Source organism: Typopeltis vanoorti, chromosome 16, assembly GCF_054136105.1.
Source record: "Typopeltis vanoorti isolate ZY-2024b chromosome 16, IOZ_Tvanoo_1.0, whole genome shotgun sequence".
Classification (NCBI taxonomy): domain Eukaryota; kingdom Metazoa; phylum Arthropoda; class Arachnida; order Uropygi; family Thelyphonidae; genus Typopeltis; species Typopeltis vanoorti.
Genome location: NC_143564.1, coordinates 45,123,956 through 45,144,046, shown reverse-complemented (window position 1 = coordinate 45,144,046; position 20,091 = coordinate 45,123,956). Strand labels below are relative to the sequence as shown.

The 20,091-nt window shown below is 33.7% G+C and overlaps 1 protein-coding gene across 1 annotated transcript in view; it reads right to left on the bottom strand.

The window, feature by feature from the left end:
* LOC150097985 (apoptotic protease-activating factor 1-like) overlaps positions 1–20,091 on the bottom strand; it is a 313,888-nt gene that overhangs the window by 137,594 nt on the left and 156,203 nt on the right. Inside the window, exon 8 of the mRNA XM_090406652.1 lies at positions 1,079–1,702. Within this exon, the coding sequence (XP_090262778.1) occupies positions 1,079–1,702 (624 nt within the window). The remainder of the gene's footprint in view (positions 1–1,078; positions 1,703–20,091) is intronic.

Here is a 20,091-nt window from a genome sequence, read left to right as displayed (position 1 = left end):
AGTTTTAAATGCCTATATTAGCTCCTCACCTGTGTATGACTTTTATCTAATAATGAGAATGAATGTAACTATGTACAATTTAGTGACCTTAATAAATGTGTTTTTATGTTTCAACCTGAAATTAGTCTGTGTCTGAATTCAACTCATCGCTCATAAATTTCGGAACCTAATGTGGAGTATAAATGAATGTAGAGTCACGATTGCAAACATCATTGAGTGTAATTAGTTCAGATAATTAGGGGCTAAAAGATAAGCGTTAGGATAATCACCTCTGTATAATTTCTGAGAGAAGTTACCTGGTTAAGGATTCCTCCTAACCTAAGGATACTGGCTGGTGCAGCGAAACAAATAAATTTGCCAGTATCTGACGGGAAACAACTCCAGACAGTAAAATACAAAGGATTTATCTCTAACAATGAGATAGGCCCTTTGTCCGAGAGTTCAAATATGGTTACTCTAAGTATTCGGCCAAGTAGATAAATAGCTTGTGTTGAGATAGGATTTTCAGGGTAGTCAGTCTAAGTCAGAATTAAAGTAAAATCGATTAACACAAGGATGAGATAATGAATATAGATATAGAATTACAATAAAGAATTGAAGGTAAAGAAAATGAATAAAAAAATAAATACATCGCAAATATAACACTGGTGACAGATCTGTAGAATGCTCCCTATGAGTACAAGTTGAAGGTTTTTTTATGGATTACAAAGTTTAATCGATAGGCAGAAAGGAGGGGACATGATAGAAACCGTTAAGATATTAAAGGGGATTTATAAAATTGATGCAAAGGAAATATATGACAAACAGTCAAAGAACTAGGGAACATCAGTGGAAGCTGTGTAAGAGTGTGCAGACTAGATTTTTTGCACGGAGAGTGGTGAATGAGTGGAAACTAGATTGTCAGAATTAGTTGCCCTGACAGTGAATGAGAGGTATGACAGGTTTTTGTGTGTATAATAGTTTGGGTCTCCTGCGTTGAGTCTCTGGACTCCATGGAGATACCATATAATAATAATTATAGATGTGGCAAAGTTGTTATTGGGATAAGATTTAGTAAAGGATGATGAATAATACCTACCTGAATACAATTTGTTTCATCAATGATAGCAATAACAATATTGCTTCCTGTAAACCGAACCGAAAGATGGTTTATGAAAACAACAGTAGAGTGACTAAGTCTTTTATGGATATCCCATAATGTACAAGTTCCATCCATAAGTCCAGCAAGCAAAACTGAGCCATCAGGTGAATAATTTGTACATTCTACAACATCACTATGACCTTTTAAACTGTCATGTGGATGACCTGTAATTATATTCCATATAACAATTGACTTATCTGATGTTGCAGCTGCTATAAACTTTTCATCAGGAGATAGGCAACAGTAAGAAAGAAATCCAACCTTTTTAGTGATAGGATAGTTCTTAATGCTTGAAAGGTTTTCAATATTCCAAGACCATACACTATCGCTAGCAGCACAAAATATTTTTTTACTATCAGAAGAAAAGCAACAGTTAACCATTTTGCTTCTGTGTGGAAGAATTCTTCTCTGGATACCAGAATCAGAATTCCATATTTTTACTGTGTTGTCAGCAGCTGTTGCAATGATACTATTATTTGGAGAAAAGCAGCACCAGTTCACAGCCAAACTTTCATGATGAGTCAGTTGCAATTTCACTTGGCCAGTTTCTCGAAACCATACCTAAAAAAAATTGAAACAAGAATGAGAAAATAAAAATTCATCTTATGCATTTGCAAGTACTGTAATTAAGTTTAGAACTTACTATTCACCTATATTATCATATAAAATATGTCATTTTTTGCACAGACTAGTTCAGTACACACATCAAGAGTCAGTCAAAATTCACATATTAAGAGAAAGTTCACTCAGGCTACAGTTTCTGAGTTCTAAGCTTATGACTGGCAAATAGTCAACTATGAAAGTTTGAAAACCAGTAATACATCATCAATACATCAGTGATTAGATTAGGACTAGATAATATGGAAACCCTACTCTAGAGACCAAACATGAAGCTTTTTTTTCATGTTCACAAACATCTGTGTCCATGGTGGATTTGAATCTACAACCGCTTGATTGTAGATTAAATTCATTTTAGAGGAGCGATGCATTCTACTAGACCATACAGACTAGCAAAATATCAGTCATATAATAAATTAAAAATTTTTGGATTTTTCTGAAAAATTTCATGAGGCTCCTAACATTTGACTGTAAACTGGAAAAGCAAAGCAATTTTGGTAATGGAGTTCCCCATCTTTCCAAAATAGGCTAAAAATAAGCTTTAAACTAAATGAGAATTATTAATTCGCACTATATATATATATATATATATATATTTTGAAGGTACACAGTACTTTGCACTGGACCTGATTGAGCTGAGATGGTATATAATTTGGAAAAGTATTGAAGATGAAGTTCTAATAAGTGAGTATAGAAATATTTATCAAATAGCTGAAAAAGCATGAATAAAATAATATCAGAGAAAACAAATTAAGCATTGTATGTTGGCAATCTCATTTAAAATATCATCAGATTTAGGACTGAGAAAAGTAAGTAGCCTAGGATGGATAGAGGGGAAGCTCCATTACCAAAATAGCTTTGCTTTTTCCAGCATAGCTGGAAATACGCCGGAGAAATGTTTTTCTTTTCATTTCTCACAAAAAATAACAAAATAATATAAAAAAATACTTAATTTTATATAGTTCATTGCGATGTTATCTAATGACTCTAAATACAGCTGTGAGATTGGATGGGATATCAACTTGGATTTTGCGAGAATGCGCAAGGGAACTGGCAATGCCTCTAACAACACTCTTTAATTTAAGAGCTATGGTACAGTTCCAAGAAAGTGGAAAGAGGACAAAATAATTCCCTTGTATAATGATGGTTCTAAGACTGCAGTAGCAAAAATATATAGACTAGTCAATCTCTTAGGCACGGTGGTAAAAGTACTGGAGAGATTGGTCAAAAAGAGAATTCAAGAATAAGTGGATAAAAATATGATACTGTATGAGGGGCAATGTGGCTTTGTGAAGGGTCAGTCATGCTTATAATTCACTATCTTTTTATAATAGAGTAACAGCAGAGTTGGATATGACACTAGTTAAGTGGATAAGAGAGTGGCTGCTGGACAGATATCAAAAAGTGGTATATGGAGGGACAGAATTAAGGTGAAAACAGGTGACTAGCATTGTGCCACAAGGCTCAGTGCTGGGACCATTGCTCTTTAATTTGTACAAAAATGATATTGGAAATAACCTGAAAGGCAATATTCAGTTGTTTGCTGATGATGTGAAATTAAGTAGAGTAATAGTTAACGCAATGTGGAGAGCTTGCAGGATGATTTAAACAGGCTGTCAGTTTGGGCAAAAGATAATGGATATCAGTTTAACGTGGAGAAATGTAAAGTTAGGCATTTTGGGAAAAACAGATTACAAGCTGTGTATCATATTGATGGCACTGTACTCCAGGAAACAGATGAAGCTAAAGATTTAGGGTTAGTGGCAGTAGACAGAGAGTTAAAGTTTAGAGGACATATCGCTACGGTTGCCTATAAGATTACTTAGCTATTGAAGAACAAGTTAACATGTAGAGAAAAGGAACTTGTTATTCCTCTTTATAGTGCCTTGATACACCCACATTTAGATAACTGTCTCAAGTCTGGTCGCCTGGGTTTCTTGGGGATAAGGAAATGGTGGAGAGCATTCAGAGGCTAGTGACCAAGATGGTGAGTGTGGAATGTTTCCTATGAGGATAAATTGAAAGTGTGTGGATTGCAGAAGTTGGTTGATAGGAGAAAAAGAAGGGATATGATAAAAACATTTAAGCTGCTTAAAGGGTTTTATAGGATTGATGTAGGGGAAATGTTTCAGCACTTGGCTAGAGGAACCAGAACAAGGGGGGCCATCCCTGGAAGTTGAATAAATGTGTGTTAGTAGGGGTGTGAGGACTAGATTTTTTGCTTGGAGAGTTGTGAATGAGTGGAATGGATTGCCTGAGTCAATTGTGAGTACTTTGTCTGTTAATGGATTCAAGGAGAGAGGTATGATAGATTGTGTAAATCGACTGGATGTCCTGCGATTAGTCTTCGGACTCCATGGATGTGTCCATATAATCTTCTTCTTCCTTTCCAGGCTTATAGGCCAAGTGGCCTGTTCCGGACTCAATTCCATCTTTTTAAGGGTCTTCCTCTGCATCGAGCCTTTTGGGTGGTAATTTAGAATTTGTTTAGGTATTCTGCTTCTATTCATTCTTAGTATGTGTTCTTTCCATTTTTCTCTATAGCAAATAACTGTTTCATTTAGGGAGGTTGCAATTCCAAGTTTTTTTCTGATTTCGCTGCTTTTCATTTTGTCCATTATTGTGACTCCTTCAGTTCAGTGCAGAAATTTCATTTCGGATGATTCAATTCTCCTTTTATCTGCTTTTTTTATTGTCCATATCTCACTGCCATAAAGTAAGTTTGGTTTAGCTACTGTATTGTAAAGTCTTATTCATGTGTGTTTTTGTACATAATTGGGTTTAAAAATTTTATTTATAATGCCTGTTACTTTTAAAAAGTTTGATATCTTTGGTTCTATATCAACTTCATTTTCATATGACATTGTGCAACCTAAATAATTGAATGTGTTTACTTGCTCTATTATTTTGTTGTTTATTACTATTTTGCTTCTTATTGGATTAGCACCTTTGAAGGCCATGACTTGTTTTCTTGGTTGATATTTCCATACCATATGTTTTTATCAGATTATTTAGACTCCACAATGATTTTTGTAGTTCATCTTCATTATTTCCAAGGATTATTTGGTCATCAGCAAAATGAAGAGTAGCTAATCTAGTGTTACGGCTTATCTTGAATCCTTCTTCATCAGTTATCTTCCATTCTTTTATGATTTTATCTACGTATATATTAAATAAAATTGGTGAGAGAGGGCAACCCTGATGAACTCCTTGATTTATTGGTTTCCAGCTTGATGTTGAATTATTGTACTTCACAGATATTTTATTATCTTGATATATATTATATAAGGCTCTAAAGAGTTGGTTTGGTATTTCATATTCTTCTAGGATTTCCCATAGTTTTTCTCTGATAATTTTATCAAATGCTTTGGTGTAATCTATAAAAGCTATGCGTGTTTCTATGTTCATTTCTCTGTGTTTTTCAATTATTAATTTTAACGTAAATGCAGAGTCTATGCAAGACCTGCCTTTTCTGAATCCATTTTGTTCTATTAATTTTGGGTCTACTATACGTTTAAGTTTATATGCTAAGATTTTTGCATATACTTTATAACAGGTACTAAGTAAGCTGATTCCATGATAATTGTTACAATCAGATTTGTGTCCTTTGTTGTAGATGGGAATAACTATTGCTTTGGTCCAATCTTGTGGGCATTTTCCTTCTTTCCAGATCATATTATAAAAGTTAAGTAACCTGAGTGAGAATTCAAGTCCTGCATATTTGATAAGTTCCAAGTTTATATTGTCTTCTCCTGGAGCCTTTCCTGTTTTGCTTTGGGTTAATGCTTCTGTTAATTCTTCTAGAGTGATGTGATGTGATGTTTACAAAGGGTAGTTTTCTGTTTTGAATGTTTTCATCATACCAAAGATCTTGGTAGTAATTTTGCCATGTTTCCATTTTAATGGTATTAATATCTGCTTTTTCTCTAGTTTCATTGCTTGGATCTTTGAGGATTTTATATGCATTAGGTCTTTTGAACGTACAGTCTCTCTCTAATTTTGTTACAAAATTGTTCCATCTGTTTCTGTTTATTCGCCTGCATGCTGCTTTTGCTATTGCTTTTTTTTCCTGCTGTATTCGATTTTTGATTCTATTGTTTTCAGGTTGAGCCAGTTTTTATATGCTTTTTTCTTTTCTTCAATAATGCATTTAATTTCATCATCCCAGTCCCTAAGGCCTCTTTTTCTTTATTCCTAAACTTTCTTTTGCAGCTTTTGTCATTATGGTTTTTAGGTTTGACCATTCTTCTTCTATGTTCTGATTTTGTTTTATACTTGTCATCCAGTTCTTTATTCTTTTTTGGTACAAGTCTTTAATACTACTGTCGTCCAAAAGTCTAACTTTGAAAGATTCAAAATTTCTATTTTCCTTATGCTTTTTTGTTGTTTTCCATCTTGGTTCCCATTTTACTTTTCCAATTAAAAGGTAATGATCTGATTCTATTTCAGATCCTCTGTATACTCTTGTATCTATTATCATTTCTGACATTTTGATATTGCTGATTATGTAATCAATAATGCTTCTTGTGTCTCTTGCTTCCCAGGTGTATCTGTGGATGTCTTTATGTTTGAAGAAGGTGTTCATTATTTTAAGGTTATTGCTTATAGTAAAATCTCTTAATCTATTTCCATTTCTATTACAGTTAAGTTCTCTGATAGGTCCTATGTTTGGTTTATATGGTTTATTGCCGATTCTTGCGTTGAGATCTCCTATTACCAAAAATGTGATCCTTAGGATTGGTCTTATTTAATATGTTCTGCAGTTGGATGTAGAAGTTTTCTGAATCCTCCTCTTTTTCTTCTTCAGGTGCATAAGTTCCAATTACTGTCATATAGCCTCTGTCTATTTTAGTTCTCATTTCTATTATTCTATTGCTCTAAAAGTTATAATGGATTATAATGTTTCTAAGAGATTTATGTAGAAAGATCATTACACCAGATTTAGCTCTCTCTTCTGCTTTTACCCCACTGTATATATAGATATAATTTTCAGTTTCGTCTGTTCCTCTCTGCTTTTTTTTAGATTCTGTAATTACTGCTATTTTTACATTTCTTTCTTCTAGTGCTTGGTCCAGTTCTATGATTTTGTGGTGGATACTTCTCACATTCCAGGTGGCTATATTCCAATAGGTGTATTTCTGCTTTTTTTTTTTTTTTTTCGGTAATTTTCTTCTCAAATCCTTATTCCAAGGCTTGGAATAAGGTTTTTTTTACAAGGCTATTTATTTATAAATACTTATCAAGGCCTTGTAAAAAAAAGCAAAATGACTTCCTTATCCTTGCATGTCAACATTTCAACATCACAATTATCCTCTGAACTATATTTGCAATTTTTGCTATGTGACCTTCAAACTTTATATTCCTATCCACTATAATGCCAAAATTCCTGGCTTCATCAGTTTCTTGTAGCATAACCCTGCTAATATAATATGCTGTTGGAAATCTCATCAGATCAAACTGCATACCTTTATACTCACCAACACTGAACTGACAACCATTATTATTTTGCCAAATTTCCATCCTCTTGAAGTCATTCTCTAAATTCTGGATAACAGTAACATTCCGATTCTTTAATTCTTATTTTTCCTAGTTTAAATTCCAAATCTCTCGTTCGTTCATCATCTTCTTGTTTAATATTTATACTCATGTTTCATTCTCAGCTATTCAATGTACATATCTAAAGTTACATAATAAGCTTCATTCTCAACACCTTAACTCCTAGTATACATTTCAACTCAAGCTCAGCTCCAAATAACTTGTCATCCCTTCTGAAACTGCACTACCATGTACGGCATTTTAATTACTCTTAATATAATCTAAATTTTATCATCATCATCAATTTCCTGATATGTACCAACAAGGTGTGTTCAGGTTACTATGACAGCACTACACGATTGAGTTTACATTATTATTAATCTCTTATCAACAATTTTCTTCCAAATTAGTTTATTACTTGTAACACTCCAATATTGTCAATATCAAACATTTCATTCTTCTAAGGCAGTCCTGACTGAATCAATCCACCTAGAACTTGGTCTTCCTCTGCATCTCATTTCCTGCCATCTTGGCATCAAACACCTCTTTTGTTAACCTTTCCACATCCATTCTATTTAAGTCACCACACTACCTTAGATTAGCTCTGCTTACACATTCTTGAATACTAATAGTACTAATAAGTACTATTACTAATACGTAATAAGTTTCTTATTAGTAATAAGAAACTTATTACTAATAAGTAATAAGTTTCTTTCTAATATCTTCATTTTTAATATAATTCTGGTATTGATGCCATCAATTCACTCCAATCATTTTTCTCAGAACCCTCGTATTTGTGGTCTGGTCTCTAGTCTTTGATTAAGTGCTTTATTTCTAAACCAACTCTCAGATTTATAACCTAAAACTGGTTTGTACACATCTTATATACTGCTAGTTTGGTATTTTGGCTAATTTCTCTCTTATTCCATATAAATTTATCCAGGTAGCTACCTACTGTACCCTCTTTGCTTATTCTGTTGTCTATTTCCAGATTTAACCTGCTATCTTAACTACAAAGTGTGCCAAAATAAATGAAATATTTTACTTGTTCTATAGGATCTCTGTTCAGAATGCAGCTGAAGTTTTCTATGTTCCTGCCAATTTTCATAGTTTTGGTCTTTTTATTGCTGATTTTCATTTCAAATTTGTTACAGCAGTTATTCAATTTAATTAGAGAATCCTGGAGACTTGCACTAGATGTGTTTAGGAGTACAACATTATCTGTATAAAGCAAAGAGCTGTTTGACATCTCCAAATCTAAATATCAGGCTTAATGCCACTTTCTTTCATAATGTGATCCATATAAATGATGAATAAGGGTGAAGATAATGTGCATCAGTGTCTTGCCCCTGATTTTACCTCTGCGAGAATGTGCAAAGGAATTGGAACCTCATCTGACCAAGCTGTTTAATTTAAGCCTCAATTCTGGGAAAGGAAAGAAAGAGAGAGGGCAAAACAGTTCTGCAGCTTCCTTTAGGTAGCTCCAAAAGAGAAGGCTAATCAGGATCAGAAGGTGGATTAGGAGTGATCAACTTCAGCACATGATGAACAAGAATGTGACACTTTACTGGGTGCATATGGTAATGTGAAGGATAGGTCATGCCTAGTAATCTGCTTACTTTTGATAATAAAGGGACAACTGACTTGAATAAAATAAATAGTTACTCAGTGATACTGATGGACTACGAAAACGCACTGAACAGGATTCCACATGGTACTGTTTCATAAATTTGAGCAGTGGAGATGGATATTAGAACGACGGTACATTGCGCCCTTTGATTGGAAAAGGCCTAAGTTCTATTCTCGTCATGATGGGAGGAATCTTTATATGGAATTTTTCAGTTGAAGGTGAGTTAGCCTATCTCATATGGAGGTAGCAGGATTTTTTCTCCCAGAAACTTATATCTTTCATCCCACATACAGATAAATCGGCCTTCAGGATACATGCAATTTACAGACAAAAAATACTAGTGGTGGTGAGCAGTAGATGGCGTTGGTGTAGATGAAGAGTTGTGCCCACCATCGATGAGTCTTTGGACTCCTTGGAGGTGTCATGAAATAATAATAATAAAATGAAGCTGGTGATTTGATTAATAGGGCAGTTGATGGACAGATATATGAAAGAGTGGTGTATGGAAGAGGTGAATCCAGGAGAACACAGGTGTATAGTGGAATACTGTAGAATTTTTAATCATTATTAAAAATTGCTTAACTTCATCAGTAAACTTTTCTGGATCAATATCAGTCCCATAAGTTTTTATCAATACTAGTCTTGTATTTGTCTTGATCTATATCTTCCTTCAAAAAAATGACAAACATATCTAATATATCGAAATAGCTTTTCGTTCTTTCATTAATATCCAAAATTAGTTTATCGCAAATGACATTAAAAGTGTTCACAACAAAATTTTGTTTCCCATGTAATATAATCTCATTGTTAGATTGTAAAACTTCATCACTAATTTTTTTTTCGTTTTTTAACTCTTTTCTTTTCAGCTTTAAATTTTGTCTCATCTGTTAATAAATTCGCTTCTTCATTTACAGCAGCAAAACTATTTCTTATATCTAAAATAAAACTAAAGAGTGTAACAAATTATTAGCTAAAAACAAATCCATATCGGAATCTTGTAGAGATTTACTAGTAGCATTTATTCGTTGTAAAATTTTGTCCCACATAACTGTTAAAATTGCTGTTTCTGGTTTGTCAAAATGTTCAGCTAATGATGAGCTCTCTAATTTAGAAATAGGTTTTTCATGAGGAGAAATGGATAGTTCAAGTAATGCATCTTTAATTTGTTTATATCCACGTTTCAAAGCCAATATAGTGTCAGCTCTTGCGGACCACCTCATTTCACTTAGTCTTTTAACTGTTAAAGATTTGTTTTCTAAATGTTTAAGGAGTATACCCCATCTTCTTGTTGAAGATGAAAAGTAATTATATACATTTTGAATAAAACAAAAATATTTCACTGCTTCCGGACAAGATTCCGCGGCATAGTTGCCAATTAAATTTAAAGAATGACTAGAGCACAGTATATAATGTGCAGAGGGACTACGTTTTTTCAGCCTAGCTTGTAAACTTGTATAGATACCTTTCATATTGGCAGCATTATCATAGCTTTGCCCTCTGCACATTTTTATATCCAAAGATAATTCTTCTAATTTTTTTTAATACTACCTCTTCTAAATATAAGGAATTGTGTTGTGTAATTCTGATGAACCCGATAAATGTTTCTCTAATGTCAGAATTTGGGGCAACATACCTAAATATCATAGCTAGTTGGTCATTATGGGCAATGTCTGGCGTTGAATCGAGTATTATTGCAAAATAAGCATCTTCCTTAATTTCTGATATTAATATTTCTCTTGTTTTTTTAGCTATTAACGCTATGAATTCATCACAAGTATGGTAAGAAAGATAATTGATCTGCCAGAACCAAAGCTGGCATACATTTTCATGTGATGTTTTAAAAAAATCATCAAATTCACTTAAATAATGTAAACACGATAAATAATTTCCGCAAGAATCCGAAAAAATATCATTTGTATTTCATCTAAATGCTAGCCCTAGTTTACTCAGTAACTTAATGGTAGCTATTATTCTTTTTAAAACCTCTCTCCAATAATTTTTTTCAGATTGTAGTTGTTTGATCAATTCAGAATCAATTCGACTATTTACAGAACTTGATTTTCTTTTGCGATATGTGCACATCGCTCGTATATGCTCAGTAGAATGCTCTTGTTCACATAAGGTTCATGTTATATTTCCCCAGTCATTAAAACCCTTCATTAAGCTATTATTTGACTTAGAAAACAATCTACAAACAAAACAGTAAATTGCTTTGCTGGTTTCTGAAAAAATTAGCCACTCTCGTTTCTCCTTTGTTCCATTCGCCTTTTTACAGTAAAAATGTGATTCATTTACATTTCTGACATATATTCTATTGCGTTCTGTGTATTCTTTTTTAAAATTTTCGATTTTACCAACATTCTGGGGCATATTTATTAAAATATGCTCGATAAACTGTTCATTAATAGTAAGTGGCCACACTGCTATATATGTAGGATAAGAGATAGCTGGCTTGCTGGTAAGTACAGACTCCGATTGAAAATTTTCTTTAGAATCCTCTTGATTTGTTTCATTTACTTCTTTCTTTCCTATGTTTTCTACATCATTTTGATGTTCTTCATTTTCACTTTCATCTCCTCCTGATAATGATACCAATGTTTCGTTTTCATTCCGAGGACTGTGAATTACAACTTCAGTTCTATGAAATTCTTCATTTTCAGAACGAAAGAAAGACAAAATTGCCCCCTTTTGACTATTCAGCTGTTTTTCATTTTCTCTAAGTCGTTTCTTTTACTAGCTCCGGATTCAAATTTTCTTGGCATCATTATGTGAATTAATCTATCAAAAGCGAAATAAATATTTATTAAATTCAAAATAAACTATAAATAAAATAAATAATTACGTTAAAATCTTAAAAAAATACAAAAATAGAAACACTAGTATCTTGGTTTTGTTAAAATAAACGAGTATCAGTAAAATAAGATTAATAATTAATTGAATAAAATATTCTTAAAAAATGAACTGAAAAATCAATTTAATTTATAAATAATAATAAACTTGAAATTCAAATGCTCTATTTATGTGATATAGAAACTGCTCTAACCCAAATAATTAATACAAATATCAGCAGCACACAAAAAAACCTCTGTTGTCAGTGGAACATGTTTCAAAATGCCTCCCAAACGGACAGGAAGTCTATAGACGTCCAGCTAAATCTGGATATGATTCAGCCCACCTATTGAAAGAACAGGGATAAGAAGTGCAATTTGACCGTCATGTCCATTAGAAGGTCTGATAAACCCTCACGCTGAAGAGAATGGTTAATTGGATTATCTCACTTTCGTAGCTGCCTCTCACTTGCCTATAACAAAAAACGCACTTCCAAGAAACACACATTATAACGAATAGAGAAATAATGTCAGAAAAATGATTCACCAAGATTCTAATATCAGCAGACAACATTTTCTTCTAGATTAGATATCTAAAGTAACTGAACCTTTGCTACTATTTTACACTAAAATGAATGGGTATGTTCCCCAAGTGATTTACGTTTGTAACAGTTGTCTTGCAAACGATTTATGAAATAAAGTCTCTGAAATATCCACAAATTAATTAGGTCTATACGCCCCCCAAAAAGAAGATTATGAAACGCATATGCACCTTTTCTTTGAAAATATTTCAAATCCACTTTTTCAAGATAATTGTATGAAATAATTTCTAATTTTTCGATAATAAAAGTGAAATTGATTATTATAAATTAAGAAATTATTTTGGCATAAATAATGTATAAGCATGTAAACGAAATGTCAGTATTTCTGTTAGGATATCTGTAATCAACAATCGAAAAGAAAACAAGACATTCTTGAAGTATTCTGCACTACAGCTTGAGGCAATTTAGTGTGACTTTAGTGTTCTAACACAAATGTTAAAATTGTTGTTTCTGAATTGTCAATATGTTCAGCCAATGATGAGCTCTCTAATTTAGAAATAGTTTTTCATGAGGAGAAATGGATAGTTCAAGTAATGCTTCTTTAATTTCTTTATATTCACGTTTCAAAGCAAATATAGCACCAACTCTTGCGGACCACCTTGTTTCACTTAGTCTTTTAACTGTTAAAGATTTTTTTCTAAATATTTAAGGAGTATGCCCCATCTTCTTGTTAAAGATGAAAGTAATTATATACATTTTGAATACAACAAAAATATTGCACTGCTTTCGGACAAGGTTCCACGGCATAGCAGAGTTTTTTCTCCCGGAAACTCAGGTTTTTCATCCCGCACACATACAAATCGGCCCTTCAGAACGCACGCAATTTACAGACAAAAATTACTAGTTGTGGTGGTGTTGGAAGTGGGCAGTAGATGGCGTTGATGGAGATGATTCATAGTAGAGGTTAGTTGTAGTGACAGTTGTAGATGTCCTCCTACGATGAGTCTTCGGACTCCTAGGAGGTATCAGGAATAATAATAATAATAATAATAGTTGCCAATTAAATTTAATATAATGTGCAGAGGGACTATGGTTTTTTTTTTCCAGCTTAGCTCGTAAACCTGTATAGACATATCGGCAGCATTATCAGAGCTTTGCCCTCTGCACATTTTTATCTCCAAAGATAATTATTTTAATTTTTTTAATACTATTCTAAATATATGGAATGATGTTATGTAATACTGATGAATCCAATAATCAATCAACAACCATGGGTTCAATGCCCATAGGTGTCTGATGCCATCTTAATATGATTCTTCCGTTGCATTCTGTTTTGTGCAAGATGACTTAGTTTGTGTACAGAGTTTCCGCACGATCATCCCAAACAGTAGTGTTTTTAGTTTTCTATCATTGTTCATTCTACATATATGACCAAATAAATGTAGTTTCCTTTTGAATATTTTCTTTTGGTTGTATTTGTCTATAGATTTCCTCGTTGTTCACTTTCTGGATCCATCTTATTCTCAAGATCTTTCTATAGCACTTCCTCTCGAATGCTACATATCCTCCTTTCAGATTCTCTCAGGGTACCCAGGCTTTACATCCATAGATTTTGCTGCTGAAGATACAGGTTTCTACAATATGCAGTTTGAACAAACCTGATAAATGTTTCTCTAATGTCAGAATTTGCAGTAAACCTAAATATAATAGCCATTTGGTCATTATGGGCAACACCTGGCGTTGAATTGAGTATTATTGTAAAATAAGGAGCTTCCTTAATTTTTGATATTAATATTTCACTTGTTTTATTAGCTATTATCGATATGAATTCATCACTAATGTGGTAAGAAAGATAATTCGATCTGCCAGAACCAAAGCTGGCATACATTTTCATGTGATGTTTTAAAAAATGATCAAATTCACTTAAATAATGTAAACACGATAAATAATTTCTGCAAGAGTCAGAAAAAGTATCATTTGTATTGCCTCTAAATGCTAGTACTAGTTTACTCAGTAACTTAATGGTAGCTATTATTCTTTTTAAAACCTCTCTCCAATGATTTTCTTCAGATTGTATTTGTTTTATCAATTCAGAATCATATGATTCCAAATTGATAAAAGGAGTATACAAGTATACAGAACTTGATTTTCTTTTGTGATATGTGAGCATCGCTCTTATATGCTCAGTAGAATGCTAGTGATCACATAAGGTTTGTGTTATATTTTTCCAGTCATTAAAACCCTTCAATTAAGCTATTATTGACTTACAAAAAATTTACAAAGAGAGGTAAATTGCTTTGCTGGTTTCTGAAAAAATTAGCCACTCTTGTTTCTCCTTTTGTTCCATTTGCCCTTTTACAGTAAAAATGAGATTCAGTTACATTTCTGATATATATTCTATTTCATTCTTTGTATTCTTTTTTTTTTTATTTGATTTTACGAATTCTGAGGCATATTTATTAAAATATGCTCGATAAATTGTTCATTAATAATAATTGACCACACTACTATATTGTAGGATAAGAGATAGCTTGCTTGCTGGTAAGTACAGACTCCAATTGAAAATTTTCTTCAAAACCCTCTTGATTCGTTTATTATTATTTATTATTATTATTATTACATAGTACCTCCAGGGAGTCCAAACACTCATCGAGGGAGGGCACCTAGTAATACAACTCTCCATCTCTACTACTCAATCTACTAACTACAACTACGTTCATCATGTACACTAATGCCATCTACTGCCAACCACCACCACTAGTGCTTTCGCAGACAATCACAAACATCCATGCCCACGGTGGGATTCTAACCCGCAACCTTTTGGCTGGAGAGCAGATATGTTAACCACTCAGCCAACCAGGCTGGCATTTCATTTACTTCTTTCTCTCTTTCTGTGTTTGCTGCATTATTTTGATGTTCTTCATTTTCACTTTCGTCTCCTCCTGATATTGATACCAATGTTTCACTTTCATTCCGAGAAGTTTGAGGTACAACTTCAGTTCTATGAATTCTTCACTTCCTTCATTTTCAGAAGAACGTAAGAAAGACAAAATTGCCCCCTTATCTGTTTTTCCTTTTCTCTGAATCATTTTCTTTCTAGCTCCAGATTCAAATTTTCTTGGCATCATTATGTGTATTCATCATCATCATCATCATACGTATCAAGGATTTAGGCCTAGCATGGCCTGTTCCGGCCTTAGAAGTCATCGTTGAATCGTTTAAGAGGACGTCCTGGTTTTCTTTTTCCTAATGGCTTGTACTTTAAGGCTTGTTTTGGTAATCTTTCTGTTTTCATTCTTTGAACGTGTTCCATCCATTTATGTTTATATTTTTTAATTTATGTGTTTTTATTAAATTATGTGTATTATACAGTCAAAAGCAAAATAAATATTTATTGAATCCAAAATAAACATATAAATAAATAAAATTAATTCCGTCAAAAGCTAAAAAAATACAGAAATAGAAACAGTAGTATTTTGGTTTTGTTAAAATAAATGAGTAACAGTAAAATAAGAATAATAAATTCATTGAAAAATATATTCTTGTCAACTGCAACAACTACTTTAACCATATAATTAGGTGTATACACATACACTTGCATACTGCTTTACAAATAGTAGCCAAATAACGGTAACTAGACTATCAGTTCTTACGCATGCGTACGAATGACATTTAATCCGAGGTGGATGAAATAGCCAGACTACCCCAACATTTTTCATGGATCAAAACTTCATTGGCATTCTACCTATTATAATGCAATTACATCCTCCCCCTTTGCTGTAATCTCTGAATGGCAATTTGAGAGACTTAGAGGATTTACTGTGATGGAGCAACTTTTGTATCCCTTTTCTTTACATGTACTGTGTTCCTTTACTGTCCTATGATATGTATATACCCTTTTTTTTTTGCTGCACAATTGATTTATTGTCTCTCTCCAAAAAATAAAAATGAATTTCATATGTGCAAAAATAATCAACCCTGAAATGACCAGAGATCAGCCTTTGCAGAATCTATTTAGTAATAGTAAATTTGCCCTTTTATTCTTCAAATCAGTGCAACGGAACAAGATAACTTTATGTTCTTTCACTTTACCGACAATATAGAAGATTTTTTTTTCTCCCAAATTTTCAAATGCTTGTTCAAATGTAAGGTTTTAAAATATAGCCCATAGAGAGTGAGGCCTTATGGTAAATGCGGCCCTGACTGTGGGCATGGATGTTTCTGATTGCCTGTGAAAATATTAGTGGTTGTGGTGGTTGACGGAAGATGGCATTGGTATAGTTGTGGTTGGTAGAAGTGGTAGAGACTGAGAGTTGTAGAGTAGGTGCCCTCCCTCGATGAGTCTTTGAACGGAATCCCTGGAGGTGTTATAGTAATATGTAATAATATATAATAATAATAATACATTTTATATTATTCAATGGGACTTCCCCTGTTTTCACTTTCTTTATATTCTCTGAATTATGCAATGTTCCCCTTGAAAAACTTTTTATTTGAGCATTTCTGCTCAACTATTATCTACTCCATCTGCCTTTCTATATTTCAAGTTGTTGATGGCTTTTTCTACCTCAAGTATTGATGTGTACTTCTGTCTATATCCATCTTGAATATTTTCTACTGATGTATTGTCACTGCTTGTTTCGTTTAACAATTTTTCAAAGTAATTGCTCCAAACATCTAGAATATCCTTAATTTTCAGTTTTCATGTCACCTTTATCATTTTTGATTCCTTTTACAGTACACTTTCCTCCATTTCCAGGATTTTTCAATTAGCTCAGAACAATCTGCCTTTCCAATATTTACTTTTACATATAGTTTAGCTCTTTTACATTTTTCTGTGTATTCTTTTAAGGCATTTGCCAACTTATTTGCTAGTAACTTTTGAAGAGCTCCTGATTCAGATAAGCTTTACTAGGAATAATTAAGTATATACACATAATTGTTTAAGAGCTGCTGTAAATGTTGTACGCTACCGATATTATTAGTGTGGGGTTTTTTTCTTGCTTAAACTAAATACGAAAACGTTAATATTAGACCTAGTAACCTGCAGAGAAGAAAAAAAAAAAAAAAACGGCGGCAGCATTGTCATTCCATGATTTTAATTTGGATTTCAGTCGGTTCGTTAAGTGTGAGGTCTGTTATATGTATTCCTTCGATTACATAAATGATTTGTGGATGTTTAGTGCAGATGGAAGAAGGGTGTGTGCGAAATGTGACCTGAACGAGGAATTGATGAATGCGAATATGAAGTTGATGACAGAAAGTGCTAGTACCGATTGTGTTGCGAGTGCACGTTTGAAAGAGCAGGATGGTGAGAAAGACAGGCGAAAAAATGTTAAAAAATCAGCAAAAAAGAAAAAGAGTAATTTGACAACCGTAACAGATGTTAAAAGGGACGAAAGTGAGGCGGAAAGAAATGATATTGAGAGAACGAATGAAAGTAGAAATGGCGTGATGTAGAAATCGCAAGTAAAAAAAATCGAAAGAATGATTGATAGCAAAAAAAGAATGACTGATGGCGAAAGTTGGACGCATGTTGGAACGAAAGTACTGAACCAAAGAAAGATGAAGGACAGTAAAAGTGAGAAGAATGATAGCGAAAGTTGGACGCATGTTAGTCCGAAAGTACGGAAACGAAGAAAGATGAATGAGAGGGAAAGTGAGAAGAGGGGGGGTCGAGAGTTAGAAAGTTAGAAAGATTTAATGATAGAGAGAATGTGTCGCGAGGTTCGGAAGGTGAATTGGATTGGATGAAGCAAGAAATGAAATGGATGCGGAATGAAATTAAGAGGATTCAGGTCAAGACTATTAAAATATATCATGATGGCATGAAAGAGTTAACGAAAGATGAGCGAGTGGCGTTGTATGGCAACTCCATTATTAAAGGTGAGCTAGAGGATAAAATGCACAAAGGTATGTTTTCCAATCGGTAAAATGAGTAGAGTGATTGAAGCATTGAATATGAGGCGGGAGCGAGCAAAAGAGTTAATTGTATTAATTGGTACAAATTATTTGAGAGAGAACAAAGAGCATGTCAAAATAAATGTCAGGAGACTGCTTCGAAAGATAAAGGAGAATAGTGTGACAGGAAGGGTAGTCAGTGTGTTGCCTAGGTATGATTGTGGTGAAATGAGGTGGAGAGCAAGGATTATGAATGATATTCTGGCTGAAATGTGTGAGGAGATGGGAGTACAGTTTGTTAATGTGTGGAATGAGTTTGAGGGACGAAGTGAGCTGTATGGGAGCCATGGACTGCATTTGAGTGGTTATGGTGTGAGTCGCTTGGAGAGACTGCTGCTGGAAAGTAGAGAAGTGAATAGAGAGAATGAATCAGATCGAGAGGGGAGTGATGTGGAAGAGCAGGAGAGTAAGACAGGAGAGATTGAAGGAGTGAAAATGAATGTGGAAGTGAGAGGTATGAGTATAGAAAATGAGAGAATGGGTGTGCAAGAGGAGCAGGGAAACGGGGAGGCTCAGGGTGGACAGGGATACACAGCGTGAGAAAGGTGGATGCTCCAAGAGGAGGTGAGAGCATGTGTAGGCAGGAAAGTAATGGGATGATCAGGGATCAAAAGGAAACAGATGGAATTGCAAAGGGTTCTAAAATGAAGAAGCAGAAAGGGAAATGGCCCCAGTCCAGCATGGAGAGATCACATCGAGTGAGTGGTATCAGTGGAACTAGCTGTAATCCAGAAATGAGTTGTTGTGTTTGTATACCAATGCTAGAAGTATAAGAAACAAGGCAGATGAAATGGTTGCACTAATTGCATCTGTGCACCCAGAGATTGCTGGAATAAGTGAGACATGGTTAGATGAGGATGACATCCTGACAGGAATAGAGATGGAAAGGTATGATGAGTTTAGTGAGGATAGAAGGGGTAAAAAGGGAGGGGGAGTGCCATTGATGATAGAGAAAGAGTTATGTCCATACAAGGTAGAGATGCAAGAGGGAAATGGGGCCAGTGGTTTTGAGGCAGTATGGTGTGAGATAGAGGTGAATAGAATCAAATACTTGTTGGAATGTTGTTATAGACCTGGTAATGTGGATGGTGGTGATAGTGAAACGTACAGTCAAATAAGCCAAGCAAATAAGAAAAGGGTGATCATTATGGGTGATTTTAATTATGGCAATATAGACTTGAATGAAGAGATAGCAACTGGAAGTAAAGAAAATGAGTTTCTTGAATTTATGAGGAATAACTACCTTAGACAGTATGTAACAGAGGGCACACGAGGATTGAGGGTCTTGGATTTGGTCATCTTATCAGAGGATGTAATTATAAATGAGGTATCAAATCCATGCTGGTTCAGGATACAAGAGTATACAGAGATTATTTGAAATTGGAAGTGATCAATATCATCTAGATTTAAGTATGACAAAAATGTAGTTATACAATGGGAAAAAAAAAAAGAATGTAAGAAAGTTTTAAAAAAATTAAAGAAAATTGTTCAATTACAAATATGTACAAATTTATAAACGATGGGTTAAGGTCTACTTTTCCGAACGTAGAAACAATTTTAAAAATATTTTTGACGATGCCTATTTCAAATGCAAATGCTGAACGCTCATTTTCAGTGTTGAAATGAATAAAAAATTATTTAAGAAGCAACTTACACCAAAATAAAACAAGTGACCTGTCGTTATTGTGCATTGAATCAGATGTAATGGACTCGATCATTTACGATGAAATTATAGATATATTTGCTAAAACAAAAGCCAGAAAAAAACTTTATTAATTTTTTTAAATTTAAACTGATTTATTTTTATACTTTTTTAAATGCAAATATATGCATACC